Consider the following 21,986-nt stretch of genomic DNA (forward strand, 5'->3'; position numbering starts at 1 on the left):
AATTAAGTTACACAATCAGATGTCGACTGAATGAACGTGAAAGGATGTATTTCATCATCAAATAAATCATTGGTATCAAAAAATATGACAAGAACAAGACGAAAGTTTGCACAAAAATATATTAATTATCCTCCAGAATTTTGGAGAAGAGTACTTTAGAGTCAGATGGTAAAGAATACGTCCATCATCCCCCAAATAAACCCTAGATACACTACATAAACTTTGAAACACGGAGGAGAAAACGTTAATTAGTTTGGGGTTCCCTTTTTTGGCATAAGTATAGTACCATTTTAGAAAATAATTAGCAAAATCAACCGTTTTATATATAGAAACATCATGAGAGATGTAATGGAACCATTTTCTAACGATAATTTACCATCTACATGGATTTTATGCATGATAATGAACCAAGCATGCGTCTAGTTCAAAATGAAAAGATGTTGAGGTTCTCGATTGACCAGCACAAAGTCCGGACCTAGATCCAATTCAAAACTTATAGAAATGTGTATTAATTCTGAGAACAGTTACAACGCTCATTTATTTGGTTTAAAATCAAAGTAGAAATTATTTTGATTTAGGTACAAAATGAATACTTGTATAAAGAATATAGTTTCAATTTTATGAAAAATGTTCTATTAGAATACAATTTAGTTCATTAAAAAAACAAATTTGGTGGTAGAAAAATGTTTTATTATAATACAAAAAATACATGGTCTCTGGGGTACATTGTCTTTTGAAGGCACATGGGTACCATAATTCACAAAAAATTACCCTAACATTCTTGAAAAATCAGTCACAATAGAAATGTAAGGATGTCTTTATGTATGATGAAAAATAAAAATAGCAGTAATGGGCGAATCAGTGAAATTTAAGTCAATTGATGGTTTTCTTGCAGTCGAGTCGAGTCCACTCGATCGATTATACCGACCCTGACTCGCCCATCACCAAAAAAGTAGTCCTTTTAGATCTACAGAAATCTACAGACGTAAACATCCACATAAAGGAATTTTACTAGTGTTCTAGAGATCAATATAAATATATTAAGTAGCAATAATTAACCCTTTCTTAAAATACTTAAATAAATCTAAATAATAAATAATATATAAATTGCAATAAGATCACCAAAGGTCAGGTCATTTACATCCAAATTCTTCCATGTGTTCAGTTTTCACCGCCCTGTTTCCGTCCGAACTTAGACCGTTCCCCATCCTTAAAATATAAGGGATCACCGAATCAATCTGAACTTTTCCTATCAATCCAGCAAAGAACAGTTCTTCCAAAATGCCAGGTTCTAGGGCCCTCAACGGGGGCAAGCGCAGCAACAACCTAGACAAAATAAACCAGTTAAAAATGTTTATTCAACAACGAATTTGTTTAAGTACCTCGGAAATCGATCTGTGTCGTCGGGAAAACTCAAATTAACGTAGTTACGTAAAGCCTGAAAGGACTTTTCCTGCAGTCTCTCGATCTGCTTCCTGAGCACACCCTCAGGTAGGTCGACCGAAAACATGGTAATCGCTTTCAGGTAAGCGTATTCGTTCTCGTCGATGTGCAGTCTGTTCATGATGTTCACGTAGTCCTGTAGTTTCACGATGTGGTCGGTCACCTGCTTGACCTTATTGGGGGACATCTTGTCTTGAGCAATGGAAGCGTGCAGGTGGCTTATCAGCGCCGACAGAATGGTGCTCAGGGACAGCGAATGCGAACACTGAGCCAGTCCTAGGGTGAACAGCTCCGACCAGCAGCCCCGCAGCAACGCGATTTGGTTATCAGTACTAAAAGTATACACGTTATTAATGGTTTATCAATTATTTAAACGAGAACGCACCTTAACATTTGAAAGGCCGGTATGTTTTTGGCCCAATGCACGGACAAAAACAGGAGCCTAGACCCGCTTTCGCATATGTAATGGATGTTAAGATAAGGCGGAACGGGTCCAGGGATTTGTAGGTTGAAAGGTACATGCTGTTCCTGCAGTATGGGCCCGTCGTAGTCATAGGACCTTTCGTCGCCTGACAAATTGGACAGGTCGGCGCCGTTAAGCGATTGCACACGGGCCATCGTGTCCAGAGCTTTGGATATTAGTTGTTTGTCTCTGGCCACGGCCAGAGCGTCCACCAGTTCCGTACCAGTGTTTGTACTGTCCATTGAAACATCATCTTCGTAGCCGATTTGGGTGGGTGACGATAGGTAAGGTACATCAGTGGTATTGTTGTTTCCTGGAACAATTTAGGTTTATTTTCTACATCGTAAAGGCACGACTGACAACTATTACCTATTCTTTTGTTTAAGAAGGGAAGAGCTAAGTCGCATGGGTTGAAGTGATTTGGGATTAAAGCTGTTTCTGCTGTGTTCAAGTCTTTCCTTATGAATATCTTGTTCATTGAATTCACTTGATTTTGGTTGAAATTGTTTCCTGTGTTGTTTGATGGGTATTCTTTCTTGTCGATTATTGGTTTGCGTTCATGTTGTACAGCTGTAAAAATATTAACAATGATACAATTGAACAAAAAAATTGGTATAGATGGATTTTTAATAATAAATTGAAGTTTATAAAAATATATTTTATTCCTAACTCATATTTAGGAAGGAAAGGTTACTTTATTATAAAATGATAATGTAAACATAATCAAGAAGATGACAACAAATGTTTATTATGCTCATCCTTCTACTTTAACATTGAAAGTTCAAATATTTGAACCAAAAGCACTTTCACTCTTGACATAAATTTTGTTGACTATATAAGAATTTCTACATTCAGCTTAAAAATAGCTACCAGAGTAATGTTTGTAAATGTTAATTAAATATAAATTAAATTAAATATAAATGTATAATATTTAAAGTCATTCAAACTAATGTGATATGTTATAATTAATAGATTAAAACTTATGAGAAACAATAAAACTGTACTCAATTAGATTAATATTTTATTTAAATTTATAACAATTGTTCTAATTAGTTTTATCTTGAATACAAATTATTATGTTTCGTTAAATGTTAATTATACTCTATGTAAAATATATATTTTAACAAATATATTGAATAATATACAGAAAATGGAAAATTCAATAAAACTGAAATGTCTACAAGTGTATTAGAAAGCAAACTGATTATGTTAAATGTATATATAATGTTTCTATGTTACTTATAAACTTTTGTGAGCGCACAATATTGTTTCAATAAACATAAACATTAGTTTAAAATTCACAAAAAATTCATACCAAACAAAATAAGGATATAAGTACTAAGAACATTAATGCATGTAAAACAGAATAGATGGATAGAACTTAGATTTTTAATTGAAAATACTTACAATCGCTTCTCATTCCACATGCCAAACATTTCTGTAGCCTACAGTATTGACATCTGTTCCTGTGATGTTTGGTCACCTCACAGTTCTTGCTGCCCCTGCACTGGTATCCCAATTGTTTACGAATTGACCTTTTGAAGAAACCCTTGCATCCCTCACAACTAATTGCCCCATAATGCCTGCCAGAAGCACGATCACCACAAACCACACACAATTCAACTGTTAGACATATATTGGAGTTGTTCCTTGACTTTTCATTCAACATTTCTTGTTTTATGCTTTGCTCCATATCCATAATTATTTATTTATTTACTTCTTAAATCACAACAGAGGGACGAATGCAGTACGAAGTCGAATACATTTAAATGGTTTAGTTGGTGATGTTTTTCACATGTTGTGTGGAGATATTTTACAGGTGCAAATCTATTGTATACCTTTCATTCTACAATTTAGAAGAATGATGAATAAGGTTTATGACCTTCTACCTTCCACTATTACAAAGCTAACCTTAAAAAGACGGGCGAAGCGCGAATTTTAAATACGTAACCAGGCAAAGGCCAAAGTTCAAACACCTAAAAATGATCCAGACATGTGTCTACACAGTTGTAATTTATGAAATTATAAATAGAACATTATTTTAACTCGTTTTACTTCAGCTTGTTATTAGAAATATTAAGGATCACAGAATTATAATTAATTCTTATAAATGTTGGAATGAAAATTATTGACAGTTTATTTTTTTATAGAATTGATATTTGTTGTTATTAAAATAATTTTCCCTAAAAATCTAAAAAGTTGTGAGCCTCTAAATTAATTTTTCTGGAATTATTTTGAGTACTTTAAACCCTTCCTCCTCTGTATTTATCACAACAATGGTGTATTTTATTAAATAATCAATTATACATGATCACCTTCTAATTTTATTATTTCCAAACCTAAATAATTGAATTGTAGATTTTTTTAACCCTCCAAAACGACTTAATATTGCTTTTTACTTTATATCAACCTTAAATATTTAATAAAAAATATATTTTATCGAATATTACATTTAAATATTTTTGTATTAAACTGTATTTGAGTAATTTCTTGCAGATTTGCTTCATAATTTCAAAGTTTAGCTTGAAGCGTCAGAGTCGACGTCGACGACGTATTCTCAGTGTTTGAGGAAGGTACAGTAAGTGATGAAGTTTCATGAGATCTAAAAGGGGCAATGCGTTGAAGATGAGCAGTCAAAGGCGTCCTGAAAGTTGTAATGGACAATGAAGGGAAGCTGGTAAACTTGGGGAAACTTATAAAAGGTGTTAATCCAAAAATGACTTTGATGGCTGAACGTCTTTAACAACTTAAAAACAAGCTTTTTTAGAAAAGGCGTGTTGCTTCGTGATGATACACAAGGTCGATAGAGACCAAAAGAAAGCTTCAAAATGTTGAGTTGATAGTTCTTACTGACCCATAATGTTGTCCAGACATTTGTCAATGGGACTCTCATTTATTTTCGACACTGTTCAGTTTATTACGTAATAAATTGTTCAATTCTGAAGAGGTCAAACTGACGTTGACATTTTCTTCCATTCTAGACAATGGACGGAAGCTGGTAAACTTCATGAAACAATTCTTATAAAAGATAGTTGAACGTCATGAACTTGAAAACGAATAGAAAGGACGTTCTGCTTCTTTATGATAACACAAGATCATTAGAGATCAAAAGCAAACTTTAAAATGTTAAACAAATGTTTCTCCTCATTCACCATGTTGTCCAGACATTTCTCAATGTGACCCTCATTTAATTTTCACATTGTTCAGTTTATTACATAATAAATTGTCCATTTCTGAAGAGGTCAAATTGAAGTGGACATTTTCTTCCAATTTGGAAAATGGGAAGGTAGGGAACTTGATCTAAACTAAACGTCATGAACAACTTGAAAATGAGTTTTAGTCAATAGAAAAGGTATCCTGGTTCATGATAAACCAAAAGCAAGCTTTAAAATGTTAAACAAAAAGCTCCTCCTCATTCACCATATCATTCAGACATTTAATTAAGGAAGTATGAAACTAAATAATTAGTGAGTAACAAAATATAATAAAACAAACACGTTGAAATGCCAAAATTTATTATAAAATTATTTCTTTGATATAAATAAGTTACATAAATAAAAGAAGTTTGACTAAGACTAAATCACAAAAAACCACTAAATGTAACGATCCGAAATACTTTAAAGTACTTAGTGGTTGGTATTAGTTTAGAAACATATTGCATTCTGTTAAAGCTAGAAAATAAACAGAGGAAGTACAAAAAATAAATTAACTGGAAAGTTATTTTATTCTTTATGAGAACATCACAATTTTATTTGCTTAGCACCTTAAGTATTGCAATGTTGTGCTAAAACAAAACGTGGTAATAAACACTTTAATAACTCTTAAACAATTCATGAAAATTATTTCAAACAAAATATATACATTAAACCAGTAACAAAATTTAGTAATCAGAATAAATAATACAAATTTCATAGTTTTGAAAACAGAAACACAAATAACAATTATAAATACATACTGCATAAGTCACGTTACATTTTATAGCAAATAAACAGTTACCTATGAGATCATTACTCCAATACTTTAAAAAAAAAAATAGAAACACTTACTGATGAAATATTCAGTCTTAAAGAGAGAGTTCAGATTCATGCCAGAAGAAAAGTACAAAACATAAAATTTATGTTAAACAACTAGGATGGCATGTTCCAAACTAAAATAAAACAGAAACGAGAAACAAGAGAACAAAGTAACGAAACAAAAGTGACTTACGAAGGCTTTCAAAAATACACTAAATTAATGATGCGGTAAGTGTATTAATTGACCTAATTATTCATTCAATTTTCAATAAACAACCTATTCCCAATAAAAAACAACAAAATTTCTGTTCGATAAAAGAATAACAAATTTTATAACAAAACGGTAACAAATATACACGAGTATTACACGTTCTTTAGTAATAATGGTTTAACCATATTAACAAGAAAAAAACGGACCAAACAAAATCGTTCATTAAACAATACATAACTTAAGAAGCAACAAAATAAAAGCCACGCGGCCGCATTATTTTTCGTCGAACAATATTCTCCTGAAATAAACTGGCCTGGAAAAATAAAAACTCAATTAGTACTTAATAAAATTAGCCCCATTTAATAATATGAAAGTATCCAAGTTGGGGAAAGCGTTTAATTGTTTCATTTAGAAAAAAATCCTTACTTTTCCTCTACTGTCATCTGTTCTTCACGGGTAATCTCTATATTATTGTTTGTTTCTAGTGGCTGCTCCAATTCTGCCACCCCCCATCTGTTGTGGTATGCCTGATTATTGTCTCGTAGGTTCAGATATGCAGCCTGTATGTAATAAATATTGTAAATAATAGTAATAATCTCCCACAAAATATTAGTTGTCGATCTAAATTATGATGTTAACAATGTACATTTTAAGAATATGTTAAAATAAATATGATTAATTGAACACTAACAGCGTAGTTCGTCCTTCCAAACTTAGTATCTCTTCTGGCCAGGTCCTTCATGCAGGAGTACTTCAGTATTCTAGTGGCCGACGGACGACTCGTATACACGTTGGAGAGCATGTGCTCAATTAACACGCTAAATCCCAACGACACGCCTGTAAAAATCCACCATTAGTTGCGAACATCGAAAAATCGACTGGGTGAAACTTACGTGCGTAAAATTCATAGGGTAAATGGCCGTGGCGTAGCTGGTGCCACAAGGGTCCGCACTCTGGCAAGGCAAGATCGGCGGCACATTCCAGTAATGTTATGCCAAGACCGAACATATCACAGCTTGGGGTGTATACTCCTTCGAGTACTTCTAAGGCCACGTATTTCGCATCGCCTTCTGACAAGGTGCTTCTACGTTCTTTTTTGTCCTTAACAAATTAAAATGAGGTATAAACAACTGTCCACTGTACGAGGGTCAACATTAAACTAATAAGAAGTTTTTCAATGTAATATTTTTGTTGTGTTATGTTTTATAATAATTTTACATTATAATATTACGAAATAATGCAATAAGCTTAATAGACACAATAACATATCATTTTACTGTAGTTAACTGAGACATAAGGACTAATTTTAGAAATATAGTTGAAAAATATAATGAAATCAATATTGTTTCATAAAATATAAAATAATTCAATTGAAAAATTATTTAATTTATTAAAATCAAAATTGGAAAGTAATTGTTTAAAAAAAATATTGTTTATGAGTCAAAATAATTATTACATGTCTGAAATGTAAAGGAAAAACATAATTAAGTCAATAAATGTTTAATAAAATATATAAGCAAGTAGTTTTTAATCTTAATTGATCACTTTCATTTATAGTTTTCTATTACAATTGGAAATTCTTAATTTATTTAATTTTTGGAATACAAAAACTCTCTAATTGTAAAATGATAAATTATACAATGTAAATCCTACTTAAAATGAAAATTGAAAATGTTAGTATCATTTTACTTGTTTAAAAAATATTGTTTATTTGTCAAAATAATTATATACACATGTCTGAAATTGAATCAATGACAAAATTTAAATTCTTATTTTATAAAATTTCCCTTTAGGACGCAAATAATTGAAAATATGTTTAGAAATGTAAAAGGAAAACATAATTAAATCAATAAAAATATAAGAGCACATAGTTTTTAATTTTAACTGACGACTTTCAATCACAGTTTCCTATAGCAATTGAAAATTCTTAATTTATTTAATGTTTGGAATATAAAAACTCTCTAATTTCAAAATGATAAATTATACAATGAGAATTTCTGTTAAATTCATATTTTAACGTAAAATCAACATTTTACTTTGGGACTGACAAATAGTTGAAAACATGTTTAGAAATGTAAAGGAAAAACATAAATCAATAAATATTTCAAAAAATATTAAATCACGTAGTTTTCAACTTTAATTGACCACTTTCATTCACAGTTGTCTATTGTAATTGCAAATTCTTAATTTATTTAATTTTTGGAATACAAAAACTTTCACTAATTATAAAATAGCAAATTATATGATGTGAAATCTACTCAATTATTTAAAATCAACATAATCAAAATAATTTATATGTCTGAAATTGGATCAATAACAAAAGTAAATTCTTATTTTAACTTAAAATCAACATTTTTCCTTTGGACTGGCAAATAATTGAAAATATGTTTACGAAATATAAAGGAAAAACAAAATTAAATCAATAAATGTTTCCCAAAATATAAAAATACATAGTTTTCAATTTTAATTGACCACTTTCAATCACAGTTTTCTAGAATAATTGGAAATCATTAATGTATTTAATTTTTGGAATACAAAAATTCTCTCTAATTTTAGAATGATAGATTATACAATGAGAATTTTACTGAATTTCTTAAAATCAAAATTGGAAAAGTTAGTATCATTTTAATTGTTTAAAAAAATATTGTTTATGAGTCAAAATAATTATTTACATGTCTGAATTGAATAAAAACAATTTAAATTCTTATTTTAACATAAAATTAACATTTTCCTTTAGGACTGGCAAACAGTTGAAAATATGTTTAGAAATGTATAGGAAAAACTTCATTAAATCAATAAAATATATAAGCAAGTAGTTTTGAATTATAATTGACCACTTTCATCAACAGTTTTCTAGAGCAAATGGAAATTCTTAATTTATTTAATATTTGGAATACAAAAACTGTTTCTAATTTTAAAATGATAAATTATACAATGGGAATTTTACTGAATTTTGAACATCAAAATTGGAAATGTTAGTATTTTAATTGTTTAAAAAATATTGTTAGAGTCAAAATAATTATTTACAAGTCTGAAATCAACTCAATAATTTAAATTCTTATTTTAACATAAAATTAACATTATCCATTAAGACGCAAATAATTCAAAATATGTTTAGAAATGCAAAGGAAAAACATTAACAATGAAATCAATAAATGTTTTATAACAGCACATAGTTTTGATTTTAATTGACGGTTGTCAATCACAGTTTTCTATAGCAATTGGAAATTCTTAATTTATTTAATTCTTGCAAACTTTGCAATTTTAAAATTATTTTATAAAATTGTGGAAACAAAACAGCATTAAACAAGTTTCATAAGACATAAAAGTAAATAAATTTGAATTGTTAATTAATGACAACCATTCAAAGTTTTCTATTATTATTTTGACGTAAATGTTACTACATGTCAAGTTCAAAATTATTAATATAAATTGTTCACAAAAATAGTCACCGACATTTACAATTGAACTAATAAATAAACTTACTAATTTTAGGTCCACAAGTATCCCGAAGTCCGCCAATTTGAAGTAACCCTCTTTAAGAACAATATTCCCAGGTTTAATATCTAAATGTACTAATGCCTTCGAATGCAAATACTCTAAACCTTTACAACAGTCCATTAAAATGTTCCACAGCATGTCCTCAGGAACATTATCTTGTAAATGTGTGAAATTGGCAAGTGACATTTCACCCAACTCCATTAACATGTACATATCAGAATTTTCTTCCCAGGACATGAAGTATTCAATGATATTGAAGTGGGCACCGACTTTTTCATTATTTATAATTTCAGCATATCTGTCACTGATGTGTACATTAGGCTTGGATTTCTTGATTGCGTAGGTCTGTCCATTTTCTTTGTGCTTAGCTTTAAATACAACACCGAATGAGCCTTCACCTAGAGTATCTTCTCTTTTGAACACTTGATCCAAATAGGACATGTTGTTACTAGGATCATAGATCTGACTCAGCTTGACTGGAAAACAACAGGTTAATGGATATTTGGTTGGATTTTACTGTCAAGATAAGAAAGGATCCTACCTTCTTTTTTAACAAACACAGGACGTGGTTTCAAATAAACACTTTTGCCTCGTGTGCTCCCTTTCTTTATTTTACTCGGCACTGCCGGACATGAAGGAATTGTGTTCCTCAGGGCAAGTTCCTACAAACTCGGCATTCAACAAGTTACCTTTTCAAAATAAAAACACGGGACTTGCCTTTTTCGTCGATATTTTCTCCTGCGTCTGGAACTCCGCCGGCAATGAGAACTTGCCTCTACGTCTGTTTGCCATGTCACGTAATTCACACCACAGTTCTATACACTACAAACTAAAATAACAAAATTGTCAGCAACAACCTCACATCACCATCGTGTTCACAATACTAAATTTTAAAATCTTAACTTGGTCCCATATAAGAGAGCGGCCGATTCGAATGCGACCAATGAGATGGCGCGCTTTACGCGCATTGCATCTTATTGGTCGGCTTGAATGAAACGACCGTTAAATCGAAATTGTGCGGAGATTGGGTTTTATACGGGGTGCTGGTGTAATGTAATTTCCTTACGTTTCTGGATAAGACATTCGCATAATGTTTTTTAAACGGGTAATAGACATTGTTTTTGTTCGAGGAATTGGTGGAGCAAAAACTTTACGGCATTTATGGTGAAATTTACTCATACGTAAACAATCGTAAACCTATTCCTTTGTAGGTCATAAATTAGGTCTGCCTTTTTTTTATGAAGTGGCACATTTTTACAACTAGAATATTGTGGTACTTAGGATATTCATTTTTGATGCGTTCGTGTATTGAACCGGCTTCGAAAATATAGGTTATGATAAGTTGAAGTTGAATATAGTTTTATAAAATTGTTCTGTTTTATGTTATCTTACAAGATTATTCTATTGAGGAAATAATTTGTATTTCCTGTGTATCAGCCCTAGTTCCTTAAAAATGAAGGGTCGTAAAAATATACCTTGATATATGTTAATGGACAACAAAGGGTGAGTAAATAATTCAAGGGGATCAAGTTGTGGAAACAAGTGGTAGTATGAAGGGGCGGAAGGCACAAGTTGCGTCACATAATTAATTAGCACTAATTGAGTACATATTTATTCAATTTTTTACCTTTATGCGAATATAAATATATTTAATTGATATAATATAATAATATATTATATATATTTTTCAAATTACTTATAATTTTATGTAAATTATTTGAGTAATTAATAAATTAAAGTAAATCAAAATTCTGTGTGTTATTTAATTGGTATTATGTTTACACAATTAATTTAAAATGTATTTTAAATGTCTGTATTTCATTAATTTTCTGTTAAAATCTGTTTAAAAATATTTGAAATATAACAATTAATTAAAAATAGCCTTTTATTTTAAACATGCGGTAAATAATAAAATATAATTTAATTATTATGTAAGATCACTTTTATTTTAGTGATTTAATAATAACTGATAGTGAAGAGTTTTTGAAAATAAAATAGTTTATACATAAGATGAAATATTTTTTTAGTATTTGGACAGGTTAAAAGAAATCTAATTTAAATTTGCTTGTTTATTATTGATTTAATCATTATTTTGTATGTATATTTAAAAATAAGTTTAATTATTATTCAAATTGGATTTTATTTTACTAGTTTGTAGCAATAATCAATGTTTATTACATTTTAAAATGTATATTACAAGTTGTAATAGATAGATAAAAAGGCAGTACTACCTCTGCAATATTTAATATTTTTATTTTTTATATATTAGTAAATTTGGTTATTTCATGCTAGTAATATGAATATGATTTTTAAAATGTTTTAAATGTTAAAAAAGCAATAGTGTTAAACAATTTAAAAATATCTCAGTTAAATTTTTATGTTTATTATTTAGTAAGTATTTCATTAAAACATATTTAATAATATGAACTTTAAATTTAAAGAAATCTAATTTAAATTTGTATGTTTATTATTGGTTTGAATGTATTTCATTAAAATATATTGAAAAATAAGTTTATAAATGTTTGAACTAAATTATATTATTAAAAATATGTTTTTATTTCAAACCTGTTGATTTTTAATGAAATGCATTTAAATTATTGGTCAAATTCAATTTTATTTTACGAATTTCCAGTAATAGTCAAAGTTCATTATATTTTAAAATATGTGACAAGTTGCAACAAGATAAACTTGTTTCTAAATAAAAAAACTGACTAAATAAAAAGACAGTATTACCTCTACAAAATATATTATTATTTAAATTTTAGTAAGTTTGATTAATTCATGCTAGTAATATAAATAATTGATAGTGAAGAGTTTTTGAAATTCAAGTATTTTATATGACAAAAATATTTTTTTAATGTTTAATAAACATGTTGAAATAAAAAGGGTAGGTTTAAACAATTTAAAGAAATCTAGTTTAAGTTTGTATGTTGATTTAAACATTATTTTGAATGTATTTCATTAAAATGTATTGAAAAATAAGTTTATAAATGTTTGAAATAAAATAATTTATTCAAAATATGTTTTTATTTCAAATCTGTTGATTTTTAATGAAATGCAATTATTGTTCAATTTTCATTATATTTTAAAATATATGTGACAAATAGCAACAAGATAAATCGGTTTTTAAATTATAATAAAAAAATAGATAAATAAAAAGACAGTACTACCTCTACAATATATATATATATATATATATAAATTTTAGTAAGTTTGGTTAATTCATGCTAGTAACCTGTTGATTTTTAATGAAATGCATTTAAATTATTGATCAAATTCAATTTTATTTCCAGTAATAGTCAATGTTTATTATATTTTAAAATATATGTAACAAGTCGCAACAAGATAAACTTGTTTTTAAATAAAAAACTAACTAAATAAAAAGACAGTATTACCTCTACAAACTATAATAATTAAATTTTAGTAAGTTTGGTTAATTCATGCTAGTAATATAAATAATTGATAGTGAAGAGTTTTTGAAATTCAAATATTTTATATATAAGACAAAAAATATTTTTTAATGTTTAATAAGCATATTTAAATAAAAAAGATAGGTTTAAACAATTTAAATAAATCTAATTTAAGTTTGTATGTTGATTAAAACATTATTTTGAATGTATTTCATTAAAATGTATTAAAAAATAAATTTATAAACGTTTAGAGTAAAATATATTATTAAAAATATGTTTTTATTTCAAACCTGTTGATAAATTGCAATTAAATTATTATTCAAATTCGATTTTATTTTACGAATTTCTTACAACAGTCAATGTTGGTTACATTTTAAAATATATGTTACAAGTTGCAACAAGATAAACTCGTTTTTAAATAAAAACCTAACTAAATAAAAAACAGTACTACTTCTACAAAATATATCTTTATTTAAATTTTAGTAAATTTGGTTAGTTCATGCTAGTAAAATGATTAATTGATAGTGAAGGATTTTTTTAATTCAAGTATTTTATGTAAAAAACAAAATTTTTTTTTAATGTCTAATAAATCTGAAAGTAATTTAATTTAAATTTGTATGTTCATTATCATGATCGATTTGAACATTATTCTGTATGTATTTCATCAAAACATATTTAAAAATAAGTTTATAAATATTTGAATTTATTAAAAATAGATTTTTATTTCAAACTTTTAATGAAATTTCATTTTAAGAATTTACAGCAATATTCATTAAAAATTAAAAACTTAATTTATGTAGTACTGATCTGATACATATTATTATTATTATCATTTAAATTTATAGTATATGTTAGTAATGTAAATAATTAATGCAGAAATTTAAAAATCAAATATTTTATATATAAAATGAAATGTTCTGTTTATAATATAGATTATTTAAATTTGTCGAAAATAAAAACAATATAAAATAAATAATTTGATATGTCCGTGTAATTTATTTAAACATAGGTAGGTTATTAATTTAAATTATATTTGTATTTGTTTAGTTTATAAATATTTAAAATGTTTATATGTAAACAAATTATTATTAAAATTCAATTTTTTTTATATATTTCAAAGAATTATCCCTGCTCTTACATTTTAAATTATCTTACAAGTCTTAACAAGTTAAACTCGTTTCAAAATAAAAAACTAAGCTACCTGTAGTACTACAAAGCCCACATTATGTGGAAGCATTTGCATTTTTTCGTATTGAACAAAAAGTTCTAATAGTGTTCTCGTATAATTTGAAATATTTAAAAATAATGTGCGCTCTTTCCTTTGATCATTATTCACTAATAATGAGTCATTTAGTTTATTGTTATACTTCACAGGTCGCGACAAGTTCCTTAAAATAAAAAACTGCATGTATACACATTTACGTCAAGGTAAATTACTGGTATTTATTTTTAATGGGGGTCAAAGAGTTAATATTGCACAGAGTAAAATAATTTTTCTTATTTATGTTTCATAAATGGTTCTAAATTGTACTTCTTTTTCATAGAGCGTTGACTGATTAAAATCGTATTAATAATAAATTAAATAAACAAAATTAATAAATTATGATGAAAGGTAGACACAAAATAGTAAACATTCATAAATTGTGTGATGTAACTTCCTTCCTTCCTTATTTGGGTGTACAATTAGATAAGATTATCTGTTCCTATTAGGAAGTCAATTACTTGTCAATTTAATAGACCTACCTGGACCCTAATCGTTGTTGTTGTTGTATATTTGTCGAGTCAATATGATAATTTGTTGTACAAAGACTTGCCTTTTAAAGAGGATTTTTAAATAGCAGATATAATAGATTGCTCATTTAAAATTGCTTAGATTTTTCTGTCTGCTTCATGTAATTAAGTCTAGGACCATATTTTTATGTCATCAAAGAATATATTTTTATCTTTATTATGGTGTTTCGTCATTTAATGACAAAATGTTTATTGTATTTTTGAATTTATTGATTCTAAGACATTAATTTTATTATTAACTATAATTATTTTATGTGTAACTTCTATAATTAATTAAAAATATATATAACAGTACCTCTTTGTATGACAACTTTTAAATGTTATCGCCATTTATTCTATATTGTTTGTATTAAAATACCTGGATTTGAAATTTTGGACGAGGTTTTGTTAGGGGGAAATAATATAAATATGTATAAAGATAAGTCGAACAACATATGACATCAGTTGCTTCTGAAAACGACTCCATAACGGTATTACGATAGGGTTATTCAACCCATGGTTGTTTCATTATTTTGAAATTTCACGATTTCGTCACCTTTGCGAATCTGCACTTGAAATTTAAATACTTATGCTTATTTGATTACTTGGTATTAATAAATCGCTTTATTGCAGTTTGAAATGAAAATCTCATCTTGGATTATCAAAAATAAATTATAAAGTAGTTTGTCGTTGTTTACAGACAGGGTTTCGATTGCATGTTTAAAATTAACATTAATTGTATTTGTTTAAGCAACTAATCTTGCTCATAAAATGTATTTTATAATAACAAAACAACAATGTAAAACGTGTTCAGACTAGCTTTGGTATTTTGAGGTCAGGGACAAATAACTAAGATAATTGACAATATGATAAATAACAACAAATAATTGAGTTCAATGCACAATGTCCGCATTATTTAAATTTTCTCATATGTTCATTAATTACTTTAATTTGCCTAGTTATGTTTCGTATGTTAATGTAATTACTAAATAGAATTCGACTTGAATACCCTTAGTAAAAGCTATTCGATAAAAGATGGCACCAAAATATTCTGTGTTTGTAAAGTTTAGAAGTTTTAAATTAAGCGTGTATTTCACAGAGTACTGCTAAAATAAAGCTCACATTAGTTAAAGTTTTACTCGAGAGATGTCACTGCAATAATTTTTAATAAATTTTCAATAAGTTTTATTGAAATTGTTATTGCTTACACATCAAAATTGATTGATTTTTTTTTAGATTGACAAATGTTAATTAACCAAAACAAATAAATGTATTAGTTTGATAAATTTTGTTGTTTATATTTCTGCGTTTGTATTTGGGGATATTTTATTAAACAATCGCATAAACGTAACTTTATAAAATAAAAACAAACGAGAAACGTCACATTGAAGCATTAGAAAATTATTGGAAACTCAATATAACGCAAAAATTTTTATTTAATTTATTTAAAAAAATATTCCACTTATTTCTCATTGTTAGTAGTTATAATTTAAATTTAATTTAATAGTAAATTATTTAAATATTTCATTAAAATTATTAGCATTTTAAGAATTTTAACTGTAAAACCTTTGTTGACGTTTTTTAAATTAAAATTTTAGGGAATATCACTGCAGGGAAAACCCTCTATTTATAGTTCAAAGTAAATTGTTAAAAACATAATTCTTGATAATAAAACAATAAAATAAAGGTTTAATAATAAGTTAAGTGTGAAATATAAATATTAAACCATTATATTTATTACAAACTCTGTAAATACATTTGTTATTTTTATTAAAAATGTACAAATATTTATTTTTTATTTAAAATTTATATTATTACTAATTTTAGCGTATTTATGCTCATTAAACAGGAAAAATTATTAAAGATTTGTTAAAAAATATGTATTTTGCTCTTACATTTAAGTTGTGTACGGAAACACTAAGAAATCATAAATATCATATTACAATATTCTGAATAATAACGATATTAATGTAAATGTATTTATAACCATAACCTTTGTATATTAAACATATTTCTAACCAGTGCTTACGCTACTCTTAAGTCCATTTTTGTAGGTTATTGTTGATTTTAATTAAAGTAAATATATTCAAAATATTTTTTAGTTATTTACAAAATAAATTAGAAATGAATAAATATTTTTTTATTTTTTAAAGTACCATAAAAATAAAAGAAAAATTACTGCATTTATTCTTAAAGGCCGTGGGACGATAAGAATACCGAATCGGCTTCAGAAAGGTATCGGGCTAATAATTTCAGGAAATGTTGGTACTCGATGATACTTCGATGCTGCAAGTTTCAGATCTTTATCTGTTACCGTTTCTGAATAAATCAAAAAATACTGAAAATCAGTAAAATTGTTATTCTCAGCACCTTGTGTATCGATTGATCTAAATCTAAAAAAGAGCATTAAAGTTAAAGGAAAGTTTAAATTCTCTAAAACGTAGTTTTAGTATTTTACACTGATTTAATAATTATAGTTAGAAATAAAGTTTATAATAATGATTAGAGTTCATTATATGAAAAACAATTATTTTTATATGTGTGTTCCTATTTTATTTTGTTGTTTTCACTAGTACAGTAATCACAAAAGTTCTGTATTTTATCATTTCAAGATTTAAATCATAAAAAATCGATTTTTAATTTTTTGTCAATGTGGCGTACCGTTTTAAAAAATTCCCGATGCTCATAATTTCATCGAAATTCAAAAAAAAAAAAAATAGTTTCATATTTTTTATCGTTATTGTAACATTAAAAAGAATCAAAATTAAGAATTTAAAGGTTCTTATGAACAGATATAGCTCTTACTTTTTTTACTCGAAGCTATCATCATGCACCAAAACATATCCGGTATTTAGATCAATCGATTCACAAGGTGCTGAGAATAACAATTTTTATTAATTTTCAGTAATTTTTTGATTCATTCAGGAACGGTAACGGATAAAGATCTGAAACTTACAGCATCGAAGTATCTTATGAGTACCAACATTTCCTAAAATTATGAGCCGTATACCTTTCTGGAGCCTTTATGTAGTACCTACAAAACTTTTAATCAAAACTTTGAATGTTGAACATTTAAATTAATTACAAGAAGTATTAGAATATTTAGTTATTTGACTACGTTGTTTCGTAGAAAATCAATCAGAAATATTCTTTGTTATGTTTTTTTTTAAAAGGAAATTCCAGTCAATTAATTCCTGTCTACTCTGTTGTGCAATTACTTGCAAAGAACATACAACAAAGTAAGTCCATTAATAAACAATTATGTGTGCGAGTATAAATTACATTTTTGTTATTCTAACTTGCCAAGATAATGTTGCTAGATGATACCTACATATAAACGATAAATTAAGAAACAAGAGGATGGGGAACCAATATAATTAAATGATTTCCGGTATTATACTGATTGAGTTGAAATTGTTTTGCAGTTGCTTTATACAAACAGATCTGGTGTAATGTTATTTTATACGATTAAATTAAATTAGTATATTTAGGGCATTTAATTTAAGGAATTGTGAACACGGGTGCTTATTTATACGTCAAGTATCATCTAATACAATGTATGTTTTCACGATAAAGTGTATTGATTATAATTGTGAAACTTGAGTTTCTATCTAATGATAGTGAGATTAGTAGTAATATTTTTGGTAGCCCATATTAAAAAAATATTAGTTTTAATATTTACTGATGCCCATCACGTATTTGTCATTAACTTAAACTGTATGTAACAGAGAACTTCCAATAGTTGATCATGAATAATTAAGGAAAGTATTTTTATTAGTGAAATCTGACTTATATTTGTGTAAATTGGCGTAAATACATTGTTTAGTAAACTATGCACGTCAACGACTAGAAATCTACCATCATCATTACTTTTAATTCAACTCAGAGTTACACAAATCCAAAAGATTCGTTTCATGTCTGAAGCGAGTGAGTGTATATTGTATTCCGGAAAACGCAGGAAAGTAAAGTCATCTATTTAGTATTAATTTGAAATGAGTCAAAACATACATTTAGACATAATAATGGTTTCCACAAGCCGTTGCTCTATTGTTAAAATGACATCAAAGTGCCTCTAGCGAATGTTTTCTTTCAATTATGGAGGTTTACTTGAGAAAATACAGATTTCATCTTTGTACAAATTTCAACAATGGTATTTTTTTTTAAACAAGTAGAGTCATTTTATTTCAATCAAGATAACGTCCCGATTTAACAGAGATCTAGGATACAAACACTTGATGTAATTAGGTCTAGTTTTTGTAGGGTTTTATCAATCACGTAATTGATTTTGTTTATTAACTAATTTCGCTAGATAAATTACAAAAAAACAAAAATCATCATGGAATATTCAGATGTAAGTTAGTTAAACTAAAGTGATTGTTTAAATATAGTCAAGATAATGAATATTATTTTAATTTAGTTAAATATTATAACTAGTGTAATAGAGATTAGTTTCTGAATTGACAAAGATGTTCAGATTACTGTAATCTTTACATTATCTACCCAAATTAGTTTCCTCAATCTATCGTCATTGTGCTAAATCAATTAGGATATTAATTAATTTAATCAAGATCTGACTATTGAGAGATAAAATTTTAGTACAGTGACTCCAGAATATCGGAGAGACTCTTGTTCACAAACACCAGAATATTTCTAAATTTGATTTTAAAATAAAAGTTTATTTTTATTTTTACGTAGAATAAGAAATTAAGAGAATTATATAAATCATCAATCTAATACGAGTTTTATTTTCATTTGAGTTCATATTAGCAGAAGAAGTATTTCACTATATTGTGGTGAAATAAATGTCGTTATATATTTTCAAATTATACCCAGTGATTTAGAAATAAAAGGCGTGAATCCGGTGGTCCAATTTTAATGAAATTTGGCGTGTACTCATCCATGCGAGGACAAAAACTGAATAGATTTTGAAGGTTGCTTGTTGAAAAGTTTTTTTACAACCCATTTTTTTGTATAATGATTATATGAGTTAAATTCTAATAATTTCACCATTTATTTTACTTTTTTCTTCTAAACGAATTGAAGGTATGTCTTTCCTTGGAAGAAATTACCAATTGGATGAACCAGAGTTAAAGTAGTGTTTGGAATTGATGAAGCTTGATTTGAAGAAGAAGATCACTCGCCCACCAGTCGGTTACCAGGATGACTTTTTACAATGTGTCAGCAAAGTGTTTATTTCCATAGAATCCAATATTTGGATATTTTTGTTAACGTTCTCAAACACTGCAACATCGTTGTTAGAGTGAAATGGTGTCGAGAACGAGAGATTATTAAAGATAATTTGTCCGCCTAGCAATATATCCCAGAAACTGTAGAACTCATTTGGTGCTTTACCTTAGAACCCTTAAAAATTACATTTTCCACGAGAATAATATTTCACCTTATATGCAACATTTTGATGTAAATTTGTTGCCATGGTAGCAGGGCTTATCACTGTCTGAGCACTTGGAACATCATAAAAGAGAGGAGGAATTCAAATGTTTTTCCATAGACTTTGGTGGACCTCCAACGTGAACTAAAGGTGACATTGTGTGAGATATCTGAGAACCAAATTGACCACCCACTAGATTAATGTCAAGGCAAGCTAAGGTGCCTGCATCATCATGTGTGCCCAACTCAATATTAGTTTAAAGGAATGATCCAAATGTACAAATCAATGATCAATAAAATATAACAGCTTCTATGGGTTTTATTTTCTGTGTCATTGATTATAAGTCTACTTATGTAATTTTTATTTTAACGTTTTATTTATTTATACAAGTCTTTCTTCATTTGACTATTTATTTAAAAAATTATCTCTGTCGATTATTGTGAAAGTTAAGAGCCCAATATTGCTGTACTAAAAGCAACAAAACGTAAATTCTTGATTATGTGGCCAAGGACAAAAAACATACATAGTGATGAATAAAATGAAACGTAAATGGCGGACACCCTGTGCAAAATTGGGGAGTACTAATGACAGCCTCTTATGGAACTGTCCTTGGTTAACTTATATACCAACAATTAACTTTCCAGCATCAAAATTGGTGGGTTTACAAATATTTTAGTTAGACCGTCTGTCAAATTTTTTGGAAAAAAATTAATAACTCAAAAACTATAGGATTTAGGTATAGGACATGGTATAGCTTTTTTATTTGCAATTATATGTAGAATTTAAAAATCCAAAAATATACAGGGTGTTTCACTGAAAATAATAAAGTTCATGTCACTTCCTGAGAAATTAGAAATGAAATTTTCTTCAAAATAAAGTAGAAAATTAATTCAAGGAAAGTTATAATTGTCATAAGAATTTCAAATCAATACCTTTGTCCCTTTTGCATAAACCTCTAATGATTAAGTAAGGTGAATCACCCTGTATGTTTTTATTGTCTAGTAACAAAAATATTAAACATAATATGTATATTTCAAAAAGAACCTTAAAGTAATTTATTGAGTTATAATAAAAGAATGTAATATACATGGTGTTCCAATAAAAATACTAAAGTTATTGATACTTTAAGATGAACAAAATTAAACGTATATAGCGAACACCCTTTACAAAATTTGGGAGTACTAATGGAAGTCTCTTATGGGATTGTCCTTGGTTGACCTATATACCAAAAATTAATTTTCCAGCATCAAAATTGGTGGGTTGAGAGACATTTTAGTTAGACCACCTGTCAACATTTTTGGAAAAAAATTAATAACTCACAAACTATTCGATTTAGGTATGGGACATGATATAACTTTTTTATTTGCAATTACATGTAGAATTTAAAAATCCAAAAATATACAGGGTGTTTCCGGCGAAACCGGAAATGAAATTTTGTTCAAAATAAATTCAAGAAAAGTTATAATTGACATAAAAATTTCAAATGATACCTTTGTCCTTTTGTCATAATCCTCTAATGATAAAATCAGGTGAATCACCCTGTATATTTTCAATGTTTTGTAACAAAAATATTAAATATAATATATATTTTTCGAAAACAACGTTAAAATAACTTATTAGGTTATAAAAAAGAATGCGACAAACACTAAATAAGTATTTGGTTGGGCTCGTTTAGGACTAATGGGCAGACTTTGAATATGACCCAGTTTTATTGCATACGTGTTGTCTGTATACCATATTCGTATGAACGATAAGTGTTTGAATTCAAATCAAGTTTAGGCGTCTT

General features: G+C 27.6%; 2 protein-coding genes across 2 annotated transcripts; both read right to left on the reverse strand.

Annotated features, from left to right (window-relative positions):
• Positions 1-668: 668 nt before the first annotated feature.
• On the reverse strand, positions 669-3,787 carry LOC109597159 (nuclear receptor subfamily 2 group C member 1). Its single transcript, XM_020012797.2, has 5 exons — positions 3,314-3,787; positions 2,276-2,476; positions 1,829-2,219; positions 1,383-1,775; positions 669-1,326 (listed from the first exon to the last, which is right to left on the reverse strand). The coding sequence occupies exons 1-5, from the start codon at positions 3,603-3,605 to the stop codon at positions 1,134-1,136; spliced, it is 1,470 nt and encodes a 489-aa protein (XP_019868356.2). The 5' UTR covers positions 3,606-3,787; the 3' UTR covers positions 669-1,133.
• A 1,617-nt stretch (positions 3,788-5,404) lies between these two features.
• Positions 5,405-10,509, reverse strand: LOC109597160 (membrane-associated tyrosine- and threonine-specific cdc2-inhibitory kinase). The gene is made up of 7 exons (XM_020012798.2): positions 10,349-10,509; positions 10,173-10,293; positions 9,617-10,107; positions 7,024-7,231; positions 6,822-6,967; positions 6,557-6,690; positions 5,405-6,443 (listed from the first exon to the last, which is right to left on the reverse strand). Exons 1-7 carry the CDS (start codon positions 10,421-10,423, stop codon positions 6,404-6,406), a joined length of 1,215 nt encoding a protein of 404 aa, XP_019868357.1. The 5' UTR covers positions 10,424-10,509; the 3' UTR covers positions 5,405-6,403.
• Between the last annotated feature and the right edge of the window lie 11,477 nt (positions 10,510-21,986).

This window comes from Aethina tumida, chromosome 1 (genome assembly GCF_024364675.1).
Source record: "Aethina tumida isolate Nest 87 chromosome 1, icAetTumi1.1, whole genome shotgun sequence".
NCBI classification, from domain to species: domain Eukaryota; kingdom Metazoa; phylum Arthropoda; class Insecta; order Coleoptera; family Nitidulidae; genus Aethina; species Aethina tumida.

Bases quoted from the DNA above. Each gene is read 5' to 3' on its own strand.
- LOC109597160 (XM_020012798.2), bottom strand. From the start codon at position 10,423: ATGGCAAACAGACGTAGAGGCAAGTTCTCATTGCCGGCGGAGTTCCAG. The intron at 7,232-9,616 runs GTAAGTTTATTT...TAATTTGTTAAG, and splicing joins TACTTGTGGACCTAAAATTA to GACAAAAAAGAACGTAGAAG. The intron at 6,444-6,556 runs GTAAGGATTTTT...TTATTTTTCCAG, and splicing joins CAGATGACAGTAGAGGAAAA to GCCAGTTTATTTCAGGAGAA.
- LOC109597159 (XM_020012797.2), bottom strand. From the start codon at position 3,605: ATGGATATGGAGCAAAGCATAAAACAAGAAATGTTGAATGAAAAGTCA. The intron at 2,220-2,275 runs GTAATAGTTGTC...AAATTGTTCCAG, and splicing joins CTTCTTAAACAAAAGAATAG to GAAACAACAATACCACTGAT. The intron at 1,327-1,382 runs GTACTTAAACAA...TATTTTGTCTAG, and splicing joins GACACAGATCGATTTCCGAG to GTTGTTGCTGCGCTTGCCCC.